General features: G+C 43.2%; 1 protein-coding gene across 1 annotated transcript in view; it reads right to left on the bottom strand.

Annotated features, from left to right (window-relative positions):
- Nucleotides 1-7,923: 7,923 nt before the first annotated feature.
- Nucleotides 7,924-12,881, bottom strand: part of kcnn1b (potassium intermediate/small conductance calcium-activated channel, subfamily N, member 1b) — a 45,161-nt gene continuing 40,203 nt past the window's right edge. The window contains exons 8-9 of the mRNA XM_076278396.1: nucleotides 10,422-10,491; nucleotides 7,924-9,969 (exon numbers count right to left, since the gene is read on the bottom strand). Of these exons, the coding sequence (XP_076134511.1) occupies nucleotides 9,667-9,969; nucleotides 10,422-10,491 (373 nt within the window). The 3' untranslated portion in view covers nucleotides 7,924-9,666. The remainder of the gene's footprint in view (nucleotides 9,970-10,421; nucleotides 10,492-12,881) is intronic.

Here is a 12,881-nt window from a genome sequence, read left to right as displayed (position 1 = left end):
TTTAATGACAATAAACACTGTACTTAACTCAGTTACTTTATACTGTATTTACTTGCTGAATGAGCATACAGTACATGACTTGTGTATTGTGTAGGCTACTGTTATACACTTGGCCTTTTTAGATTTTTTTTGTGATAAAAGTACAGTTACAGTCCAGTTTCTTTATTATTAGCAGCCACTCACAGGATGCTTTATGGAAAAGTTCCCTGTTGACCATGTTTTCTTCGCTGCACTTTGATTCCCATGCTTAAGCCTCTCCTGTCTACTCACCCAGAATCGAAAGCAACTTGCTGTTTATGTTGCAGGTGCTTTTTATTTTTCCTGCATTTTTTATGAGACTTGCTTTTCCTTTCCCATGCCCCTTTTTTCTTTCTTTTTTTACCATGAGATTGAATGATTTGGGCGCGTGAGCTTCACTGCACATCCATCTCATACTGGAGAACAAATCTGTGATATTCCTGTTTTAGCCCAAAAGCATTTTCTTTTATTTCATTTTTATGAAAGCGCAGTGCTGTGGTCAAGTGTTGCTGGCAGGTATTTAAACTTGTGAACCATCCATCCGTTAATACACACACACACACACAAATAAAATAAACCTATCAAGTTTAAATTGACACTGACCATGTATTTTGAGGGATGCTTTTTTTGTTTTATCAAATAATAGTGAACTCTAACTTCTAAAGTTACAAAAGCATTCACATGGAAACCTGTTTGGCTGTGCCATCTCTAAGAGACTGTATCTACGGTCAGGAGTCCACAGATGACTGGTGCAGATTATGTACCTTTTTTCATGATGAAAGCTGCATTTCTCAATTGTTCATGTATCAACATTGTTAGCCTAGAAATCTAGATGCGCCCCTAGCTGCCAGGGCTAGTCTAGCAACTCTCCTTTGGCTTGTGAGCTCCAGAAATCGAAACTTAATCAGGCCATTGAAATCGTGTATAGAGTCGTTAGGTGGTAACATAATGATTGCAGAGTTGCAACGGTTTGGCTTGAATTCCCTGCTACTTCAAAACAAATAAAATGGATGTTGCTGCTGGCGAACAGTGTGACACGAGTTAAGCTTTTATTATGTTGGCAAACGTTTGAACTAGCCAACTAGCTCCACTGGTGGGAAACGCATGGGACTCATAGCGCTGCCGCTGTCCTATTGCGTGCAGAGGGAATTTGAAAGACAACTGATTATCCCGCCCCTCGGACTGAGCACTGCGAACGGTGAGTGCCCAGACCCTACATTTTAATATGGGTCTGGCTCACCAGGCTACAACATTGTAGTGAGTGTGAAATAACAATATTTCATTGTATTGACACATACCATTCTCTATCATGACAATGCTGAAAAGGTGGGTCACTATTGACCCCAGTCACACCTGTGCATTTCCCCCCTGATAAACCCAAGGTGTAGACCTAATATGGTTGTCTTTTTATTTGGTTTACCCATAACAGATAGCCTCATTAGTTGTTCTTATATTGATGTAAATATAACTGTTGCATGGTTCCATTTGTGCAGACGAGACAGTAGTTACAGTATAAGCTTAACTGTAAATAATTGTTTTGGTTTTGACAGTAATATGTTGCATTCTCAACAGTTCCTTACTGTATAAGTTGTGCACAGTAGATTATTGTAGAATGTATTTTTTTCAACATCACAATACTGCATGTGCTGAGTAGTATGTTACTGTTGATTTTCAACGCATGTTGCAAGCTCAGTCTGTAAGTCTGGGTCTTTTTTGTTGTTGTTGCTGGGTTTGAAAGGGGACAATGACTATCAGGTTAATGTGCATGTTATCTATCTTAGTTACCTAGCAGTGGGACTGGGCAGCACTGCCCTACTTTAGTGCATGACAGACCAGTGCCATTTCGGTTTTTCATGCTTTACTGACTCACATAGTAATTGCGTAATTGACAACATATTGAAAAATAAAAATGGTAAGTGTCATATCACCAGTTTGTTGTGTTAATTATTATTACTGAGAGAATACAATGTTAGTGCAGAAGTGATGTGCTGAGTCAATGTTTCATTGTTTGATATTTTATTTATAGATTTTTAACAACTGAAAAAGGACCATTTCACTCATCTTTCTTTGTTTTCTCAAAATGTAATGTCATGTGCGATTGTTCTTGGGGAAGTCATCCTGAAATCATCAGTTAGTGCCTGCATTTCCTATTTAAACATCCCCCGGGTTACTGAGTAAAATCGTACCATTTCTATGCAAATGAGGAACCTCTGTAAAGGAATTTGGCAAAGGCCAAATGAAATGTCAATTCCTTGATTGAATTTCCCCCTAAAATGTCAAAACCCCTGGTCATCTAATGTCAAAAACGAGCCACAATTATGACATCCTTGATTAAGCATGACCTCATGTAGTGTTTATCCTTCTGGACCGGGAGGACTGTTGGGCTTTAATGGTGGCCGTGGTTTCATAACCCCTGACATCAGTGGTGGCGTTGGGCCTGGCCAAGGACTTGGGTGAATTTGTTTCATTTCTAAAGGTTGAGCTGGGGGCGTCTGTGAGTGGATTCTCTTTCTTGTTGGTAAATGTTACGCTTCAAAGGCAGCTGCCCACTTCAATCGGTCCTGCCGGACATTACAAAGAACCGCAGAACGACGAGCAGCCATCTACGAAAAAAAGAAACAACCCCTGCCCCATGCCTTGTCTAGCTCAACCTCACTGTAAAAGTCTGAAAATGTAAGCAACTGTACCAAGTACCAACACAGTAATCCACCCCCACTGACTCCTCCACTGATGCCCAAGCTCCTTAACCACACCAACACACACACACACACATGGGCGGGCACGAGTACACACATAAATGGCCCTCCTTTAGTGCCTGCCATTCTCCTGGTCGGAAGCCATGGTGTTGCCCACCAATTAGCCATGTCATGTGATCGCTGTGTTCAGAGTTCAAATGGCAGCTGTGTGTGTGTGTGTCCCTATGGCGCCTCAGTGTCCTGCTCACTCAGACATGGCTGAGGGGGGAGGCGGATAAGATGTTCTGCTATATTGTGTGCTGTCGTGAACGCTGCACGGAGACATTCAGACCTGCAAAACCTGAGAGTGGTCTCTCTGGTTTAATGTATTCTGTTATCTGCACACACAGCACCTACATCAGTCAATTTACACTTTATCCACTGGAAACTGCACAATGTTCTCCTCTTACACTCTTAAATATTTGTTCATGAACGCTATACTTTTGAATCATTTTTTTGTTCTAGGTTTCATTTTTGAATTTAGCCCAAGACATAAGGATAGTATATAAACACAGCTACTGGTCTCCGCCAACAAATCATATGAGTAAAACCACATAAATGAGTCATAACATCTTGCATCAATGCCACTGTAAAGCCGCCACCCACTAGAGTACTGTATCTAATCAGTCATGAGAATTTTTGTGATTTTTTTTTACCCATTTACCACTGTGCTGCAGATGTACTGTAGAGTAGTGAAGGGTGGAATTGTGGATGTCATCAGAAAGGGAGCAGGATGAGTGTGACCCTGCATGACATTTTACGGACTTTTGTGTGATGGTGCATGGGCGAGATATTAGCGCCATTTAAGTGCAGTCAGCTATTTTGGGGGGCCAGCAGCACTCTCTTTGAAACGCTCTGAGCCGTACAATCCAAACAAACTCGCTAAATGCAAACATTCACAAATGAATCATTTATCATCCCATTTATCGGTTAATCCACTTTATGTATCCCCCACCCTACCCCACTCCTTCACTTTGATGCATGTCGGGGTTTTAGGCCACAAAGAAACACTCAAAGAGGCAAAAAATAACTCGGAAAAATGAACAAAGTGCAGGCACGCTGCTCTGTTATTTTTTAAATTATGAAATATTCAAAGGAATTTATAGACTGGACAGCAGCTGTGGTCCTGTCAAAACCACAGGTTTGTGAGACGTGGAGCTTTTGAAATGGAAAAGAAAGGAGGGAAGATGTGTGTGTGTGTTTATGTGTGCGTGTGTAGGAAAAAGAAAGGGCACAATATGTCTATGAACGTATTTGTATGCGTGCATCTATGTGTACTTGTATGTGCGTGCATTCAGTATGGTTGGTGTGGGGAGTAGGAGGTGGGGGCCACCTATTTTAATAATTGATTGAAGTGGATTTAAAAGGATTCCAGCTTATCAGGGGTCTCCTCTTGTGGGGTATTGGGATGTGTCATGGTTGGTTTATTTTAAAGGATCTTGACTAAAGATAGCAAGAGAGAGAGAGTGTGCGAGAGAGAGAGATAGAGAGAGGGAGAGAGAGAGAGAGCAGAGAGCACTGTGTGTACTCTAGTCACCGCCTCAAGATGTGCAGAGTAAGCAGGTGGGGGCTTATTGAGGTCTGTCTGTATTGTACTGCAATTTCACGGCAAAGGCAGAATACCCCATTCAAGCCCACCTTTCCTCTAATCTGGTCTCAGCCACAGAGGTCTAAGCGTTCTATTGTAATGAACACTTCCAAGACTTCAACCAAATTATTAAAGGGGGCTGAGAAAGTGAAATCCCTTGGAAAAGTAAGGATTGCAGATGCGATGGAAACAAAATTGTAGTCCTCGCAGTAAGGCACAATTTGAGTAAGACGCAATTTGAGAAAGACTCAACTGTGTTTTCATTTGAGGTCAGCAAACAAACAAGAGAATTAGTATTGCGCAACACATGTGGCTGGAAAGAGAGTGAATATCAAGATGATGTTGTTATTTCTCTCGACAAACTTGCTCGGTTGTGAAATGATGACCAATTATGGGGGCATTAATGCTTTGGCCCCCATAACACTTTTTTGTCACGCAAACAAGGATATTTTGGGATGCATCAGATGCATCTGAGGAGACACCCTAAGCCATCATCTCCTTAATGAAGACCACTGGCCCAACCAAAGCCTTTTGAAATGGCAGCAACCCAAAAATATGAGTGATGTCTGCAGAGATGGAAGCAGTGTGTCTGCATTGGTAGCTGCAATCTCTTTTGTCTGTCTGGAAATTCAGAGACTGTAAGTATGTTGAAGGGTTGGTTGAAGATGGTTCTCATGGAAATACTTTTTACTCTGCATGCATGTAGATCAGATCTCAGGGTAAAGTTTGTCAAATGTTTGCATGTTCACTCCTGGTGAGTTATATTGTGAATCGGTTTAAGACCATTTTCCCATTGGTTTGAAACATTAATCTAGACCACACATGTCTGAGCTTGTAACCTACAGCATACAATTTCTCAGTATGGCATTAATCTGGTTGCTTTAGCTCTAATAGAATCAAGGTCACCATTGCCCACATGCCAGAGAACCTCAAGGAACTGAAGCTTTGGACAAATCACGTTTGTTTGTAAAGGACCCCGCTTTGTCCACCAAGCCTGGCTTGCCACTTAGAGATGCAGCACTTAGAGTGGGCTACAAAGGCTGGGAAACCCCCCAGCTTTTAATACCCACACATATGTGCTCCCTTGTTGCCCCCAAGCATCTGATTTATTATGATGGTCTCATTCAAATCTAGAGCAGCACGTGCGTGGGACACAGGATATTTCACTTCCTCTCCCTTTTCTCTCTCCTTCTTCATCTGCCTCTTCTCTTCCCTCCTTTCTCCAGTGACGGTTCCAGGGAGCTGTCTCACAAAGCTGGCTTGGCCTCGACGCATTCACATGCGGTGTGCCACGGAAAGAGAACGAGAGAGAGAGAGAGAGAGAGAGAGAGAGAGAGAGAGAGCTACGACTATAAAAAAGTATTTTGCCTCCAGCGTGGAATGCATCCCAAGACCGCAAACCCATGCCAGAGGATGGGGGCTGCGGATAACGGGTGGAGAGGATGGAGATGGAGATGGGCATGGGGGGAGGTGGATAGGGAAATTGCCTTGGACCCGAGGGTTGGTCGGTGGAGGCCATCTGCTCATAGCCCACCCTCCCAACTCTCCAGCCCCCCCCCTCTCCAGAGCGGAGCTGCTCTTTAGCAGCACTCTGGCAGCTCAGGACCATCACTGGAGTGGTAACGCAGGGCTGCGCCTCCGCAGTCAAATCGCCGGCACTGGTGGGTGGACGACTGAATGCACCCACTGCCGGAAACCTCCGCCGCGGTTTCTCAAAAACACTTGTTTTTCCCATCTGTCCATCCACTCTCCTCCACACCTAAGTTGAGTGTGTAGGACAGAGATGTGATAATATCAGCTCTTGTCAAAACAGTTTCGTTGAGAGGATCTACATAAAACCAGAGAAGTGACTAAAGAAATGGTGGCACTAGCGAGGGAGAGAGGCCTAATTAATTCAAAGACCCACGTGAGAATAGCACGTCACCTTCCATGTCATGTGCTTTCAGATCCACAGGCCCCAGCGGTGGTTATGTGGGCTTTAGTGGCATGGCGACCTAATGAAAATTCAGACCTGAATGACTTCTCCCAGAGGCGCACATTCCCACGCTCAAGAACCTGCGCCGAGCGAAAGGAGCTTAGCTCAGGAGTGCAGCTAAGTGAGAGCACTGGCTAAAATGCTGCCTTTGAAGTTTTGGTCTGCTCCAGAATGACCCCAGATTATAATTTAATGATTGCAGAGTGGTTGGCGGCCGGCCCACAGCTAACTAAAGAGCTGCGTCGGGATTAACAGTAAATCTACCATAATTCACAGACCAGCAGGGAAGATACTGTGGTGTTTCCAGTAGACCCAGAACATTGTGAAAATAAAAACCATAAAATTTAGGTCCAGAACTGAAACTAATACAGGAATAAAATATTTATGGTTTAAAGTAATGTACCATGTTACAATATTTTGGTTTTGGTGTACTTTGACAATTTCCCCTTATGTTGTAAAATGGATTTGCAAGGACATTAGCCTGTCATGGGGATAGGGGTGGGTGGAGTGAGGGGATGTCTTCTGCTGAAGTAGGGGAGCTTGAAAGACATGAACATAGACATAATTGAATGAATTCAGTTAAATCTGGGTAGAAATCAGTGAGCAGAAGAAGTCTCTAACCTTCATCAGCAACCTCAGTTATTTGGATATCACAGAAGGGGGGTGGTGGGAAATGGACACATGACATGATTAACTGAAATCTGACCCAATGGCGTTACTTTTGGGTATGCTATACCATCCAAAATGTAGATTCTGGAAACTGTGGAGACCCAAAACTGTAAACTGTGCAACACTGAATGTTTGTATAACAGAGGAGACAATTGATACAATTACTGTTGAAAGCCTACCATATCTTAATGTATTTAGTTCCTTAGCTTGATCCAAATAGCCTTTATGACTTGGAAGGGGTAGTTCACTCAAACACGAAATTTCCTAATTGTCTCTTTACCATGAAAGGCAGCTAGTAGTCTTGTGTCACTGACATGCAGTGTAGGTCTACATATTATGTGTGGCCCTTATGTGTTTTGGATGCTTGGATGAGTTTTAGACCCATTTAAATAGGCCTACACTTAAAACACAAACCGGGATGTTTCATTCTGAATGTTTTGAACGGTATGAAACCCTAGCCTGATAAAGCCAGACTCACTACTTCTGGTCTTCTACTTCTGGTAAAGTCTGGCCTCTCATAATTGGGAAACGTTTCCAACTCTAGCATCGTAACGGGTGTAACAGAACAAATCAGGTTTGTTTGTAAAGGACCCCGCTTTGTCCACCACGCCTGGCTTGCCACTTAGAGATGCAGCACTTAGAGCAGGCTACAAAGGCTGGGAAACCCTCCAGTTTGCAGGTGTTGCTACTACCGTTTACCACATTCACTTTCTATTTCAATCTTGATAGTATTATCCCCTCTCGTTGCTAATTGGCCCATCACCATTTGTGCCCCGAAGGAAACATCTTAACATATACTTTTAAATCACAGACATGATACTGAATAAGAATGAGCTTTAAACAACTTTTGTCTTTGCAAATATGTGGGTGCTGTCATTTCTTTAAACCACAAAAGAGCATCTTTATCAAGCAAGAGGCAGTACATTTTTTGCTTTAAGGATTTATTCTTACGTTGGAGGCCAGCATTATGTAAAGGTGCTACAGCTTTGTCAACAAGGCCAAAGACACACAATAAAGGCAGTTTGCTGTTTTAGAACCCGTAAAAAACATCACATGTCCAATAGTGTCACCCTAGATGTTGAACTGGAGACCAATTCTGGGAACTTTGTGGTTGTAACCAAATGTGCAACACATTGTTAAATTTGTCTACTTTTGGTGTTTGTATGTATGCATCATTTTTTTGTTTACTCCGTGAATTTTAGTCATAGAACCAGGAATGCTTGTTTTGATCTCTTTTTGCTGCCACTCTTTTAATAACATTTTATTAGCTAATCTACTACCTCTATAAAAATTCTAAGTAAATAATAAAAAAAGAATCTCTGTAAAAAACAAAAGGAGAGAAAAGAAAAACGAACATAAAGCCGTCCCAAAGAGTTGCTCCATCACCATTTGCATTGAAACATGCAAGGGGCGGGGTTAAGTTCCCAGTCTTGTCAGGAGAACCGTCAGAGGTCATCCTCGACCAATAGGACGTCCAGTAGAACTCTGGCTCTGGATCTCCATGCTTTGAGGGCCCTCGGAAGCTCTGATATACTATGAGTGGAATTCATATGCTGTTGTTCTTTTAAAAAAATAATATAATGTATTATGTAAATGTATTATATTGATTGTGGTTCTTAAAAACAAATGGAAGTCCTTTCCATTTTCCCTTGGTTTTTAAGAGGGTTTAAAAAGGAATATCTTAAATAGTTATCTGCATGTATAAAATGTTAGATGTTGGGCTAGAATTTTGGCAGTTCAGTGAAAATAAAGGTTGGGCGGGCTTGTTAAGTGCAAGGGAAAAAACACAACAATATGTACATGCATTATATAAGCATAGTGAACAGTCCATTTATGTTATTGTTGTTTTGTATGGAAGTAATAAGTGACATAAGTGTTTATAATATTCCAGATCCATCCACATGCCAAAATTGGAATCCTGCTCCAATGAACCACCACATCCTAAAATTCCTATAAAGATATATATTAATGTCTATTATTTCTCTATAGTTTCCCCATTCAGTCAGTGCCAGTTAGGTGTGACAAAATACTCTCCCTGCCTCCCTTCTCTGCTTATTGCCTTCGAGTGTTGACCTGAACCCAGAGCTTCCAAGGGCCATCTCGGCTGGCACCTTGACTAACATGCTGGACGCTTCTAACAGTCCATCTAACAGTCCATTTCCTCTCTCCAAACCACACAGTCGACTTCCTGTCCTCTGCCCATCCAATCAGAGTCTGCATTGCTGAGCCCTGGCTCCTTCTGTTCCCGTTCCAGAACATTCCACTGAGACAGCCAGCATCACCCCAACACCCTAGGCTAAGTCAAGTTAACTATACAAGGGCTTTACAAAAAAGCTAACTTTAACAGCCATACAATGGCTAAACATAAACCATATCTCTACCATTTTTTATTTAAAATACATTTTCTGTGTTTAATTTTTATCTCTTTTTTCCATATCTGTTGTTGGTGATTGTGTTTTTCTTTAGGTGGTCATTCATCACTGTTCCAAATTTGTCTTTGTTCTGCTGAAAGTTTGTTCAATATGTTTTATTTGTTTGTTTCACTAAGTCGTTTTTGAAGCAGTGTTGTTAGTTTCAGGTGTGGCAGAGGTGGTCAGTGTGCAGTGGGGGGCGGGGGGTGTAGGGTGTGGGTAGAAGTCAGTTAAGGGTTGAGGGTGGGGTTTTGTGGGTGGTGGTGGGTGCTATCCGCTGTCAGAGGAAGTGTGTGGGGCGGTGGAGGGCGAGCGTCTGCGTTGTCGTGTGGGCGTCCAGGAGCGCTGCGACCCCTGCGACCCCGGCCTCTGCTCCTGGGTGGCGCGCTGCGCCAGCAGGCCCTGTAGGAAGTCGCGCTGCTGCTGCAGGATGGTCTGAGACAGCAGGCCGGGCAGGGCCTGCAGGCTGCCGCCGATGGCGTCCAGCTTCTCCTCCAGCGTGCCGATGCGCTTGTCCAGCTCCTCGCTACGCTCCTGTAGCTCCGACACCAGGTCGTACATCACATTCTGGGTCTGGGGCGTGGTTGAAAGGTTGAGAAAGAAAATGAAAAGAAAAAATGCAGAAAGAGAGTGGAAAGATAACAAATATGAGGGAGGACAGGATTGGCAATAAAAGAAAAGAAAAAATGGTTGTTAAATGATAGAGAGAATGGGAGAAAAAGCAACAAAAAAGAAACAGGATGGAAAGAAATATATATAACAGGTTATGAAAATGAGAGCAAAAGTAAAAGCAGGATAGAGCGATAGAGGAGGGAAATAGGAAAAGGAAAACATAGAAAACTTTCCACATTGATATCTGAGGAGTAACCACACAGTTAAGTAAACAGACCAGTAGCACTACCAAGCAGAGCAGTCAATAATTCATTATCTCACTTGATTTACGAGCACTGAGGATCTGAATGACGTATAAACCTGGCAGATGCACAAACATGAAGGTAGATTGTGGGGCCATTCTTCATTCTTACCTTGGCCAGGTCGACCAGCGTGTTCGCCTGGTCGTTCAGCTTCCTCTGCTCCATCTTCACACTGCGGAGTCTGTGGGGGAGAGGTGGAGTGGTGCGTTAGCACACAACATGATGGGGAGGGGGGTGGGGCGGCTGATTCACCAGAGACTGAAGATGGAGAAGGAGGAAAGAAAGAGAGGTAGGGTGTGTTTAAGAGAACTCGACATGCACATGTCCTCCCATGTCCAGACTCTGAAGGAAATTAAATACAACTAAACTAAATAAAATAAAAAATAATATACACATAAATATAAGTGCAAACGCAAACATGCAAACTTATTCAGCCACAGGGGGCATGGGAAAAAGGAAACGTGTCTCAATTTGTGAGAACGTTCTCAATATAATGATTTGCTGATAAATGACTCGCACTTTTTTATCTAATTCCTCCCCTCTCCCACTCTCCCTCCATCACAATAGGTGCCACATTCTCCCTTTCATAAGCGCAAACAAGTAACGCCTCAGAGGACTTCAGAAACCACATTATCTTCAGGTCAGGTTGTGTATGCCATGACAGCGACACAAGGTTGCAGGAGGGGTACATCAGTAGGCACTGCAGATAGGGATGGGATCAGAGTTATGAATATCAAAGAGCACGAAAAATAATTAAATGTGTAAATTGCTGGGGCAATTTGGTCAAGAATTCATAAAACTGGACACAGCTAGAAAGCTTAAAATGGGCCCAACATAAATGTCACTTGAAAGGTCATTCTGACAATAGAATAACTTGGAATTTTCATGACATTCGATGAAACAATTAGAAAAAAGGCCACACTATACCACTCTTTATCTGACTAGCAGACCCGGGACTCATGTAGGGGAGGTAGCCTTTGAGTCAAGTAAAGTTAATAAAAACAAGTTCTTTCCATGCTGCAATTGTTCAAAGCTTAGGCGGCATGGATTGTGAATGAAAGCACCTTCGAGAACAATCAGACGTAATCTGCGAGAAAGGTTAAGGAACTAAATGGGTTTTGTTTTGCTTTAATCAGCACAGATGTTGGAACTTTACCGGCCTAATAACATGGTGCTGTGCACACAATGGGGCAGCGAGGTGGGTGAGTCACTCTCGCCTGCTCCCTGCACAAACAGATGAGGAGATTACAAGCGTCCAGGAGGAGGAAACCGTTGGGTGCTGCTGCGTCCACAAGTGATGGCAGGTAAACGCTATGGACAGAAAGCTGGACACCGTCTTACTAACTAACTAATGTTTTGTTGCTTATGGTGCAACAACAATGGTGCGACAATGAGCTCTGAGTGAGAGGGAAACGTGTTGGCCACCACACCTTCCAAGACAAAACCCGGAAAGGGAAGGTTGTGTTTGTATAGGACTAAGCAGGGGAGAGGTCGTGTGTGAATGCATTAGGCAGATGTGGTTACCATTTTCACTGAATAACTCTACACACTCCATATGCACATCTCAGCTTATTTCATGTAACATGGAAATATTTTTATTTTACTACAATATAATCAGTGTTTGTGTCACACTATATTGCCCTTACATGCATGTCAAATGGTCGTCTACATCAGTCAAATGTGGTGGAAACAAACATACAGTACATGAAGGGCACAAGAATCTATCAGTACAGACTGTCATGGGCTTGATCTTAAAGGGCAACCTCCCAGTGGGACCCCTCATATGAAAGAAGGCAGTGAAATCCACTGGAGTGTCAGCTCATTCCAGGGCAATTAGGAAGCAGTCTCTTTTAACTGTGTGTTTATCAGGCAGCCATGTGTGAGCGACCCGCGACTCCCTGCTCCGTTCCCCGTCCACCCCCATTTCAAGCTCCACGAACCTTAAACGTGGCAAAAGGTCACTTTGCAAACAAAAATAAAAACGCTTTCCAGAGTACAGCCAGACACACATCAATCAACCCCTTACCCCCCCCCCCCCCACCGCTCTTCCGCCCACTGTTCTTCATGCCTCGTCCTAACCACCACCTCTTCATGCTCCTGTGCACAATGCCAAAGACAGCCACGTTCTCGTAAACACCCCAAAAGCATGTAGCAGTGTACCAGTTGTGATTTCATTTTTATTTTTCAGGAAAACAAACACACAAAATAAATATGCACATAAATGTGAGCGTGCTTCATAACAATGGGCTCCCAATTTTGAGACGTCCAAAATTGGTCAGTGTTGGTCCCTTGGCAGGCCAGAGCTCCATAAGGGTGTCCTGCAGCTGACAAGGAGAGTGACCGTTCCAGCGGAACACCGTGTCCGTCCCTGTTTGAGGACCGCGCAGGAAAGTCAGGCTTTATGGAAAACTTTCAGGTGTGGGCTGTTTGTCGAAATTTATGATTGTATGCATTAAGGCCTGGGCAGTTTTTATAGGGCCCTATAAAACCCAAGTCCAAATGCATTATATACAAATTGATGTGCTCAGCAGAACATCTCATTCCCACAGCCAAAATAAAAAAGGGGGGGAG

This window comes from Alosa pseudoharengus, unplaced genomic scaffold, assembly GCF_046254945.1.
Source record: "Alosa pseudoharengus isolate Yale_2024_CS ecotype anadromous, Long Island Sound unplaced genomic scaffold, YU_APseudo_1.1 YU_APseudo_1.1_scf_11, whole genome shotgun sequence".
NCBI classification, from domain to species: Eukaryota; Metazoa; Chordata; class Actinopteri; order Clupeiformes; family Clupeidae; genus Alosa; species Alosa pseudoharengus.
This window is presented reverse-complemented; position numbering and strand designations above follow the sequence as displayed.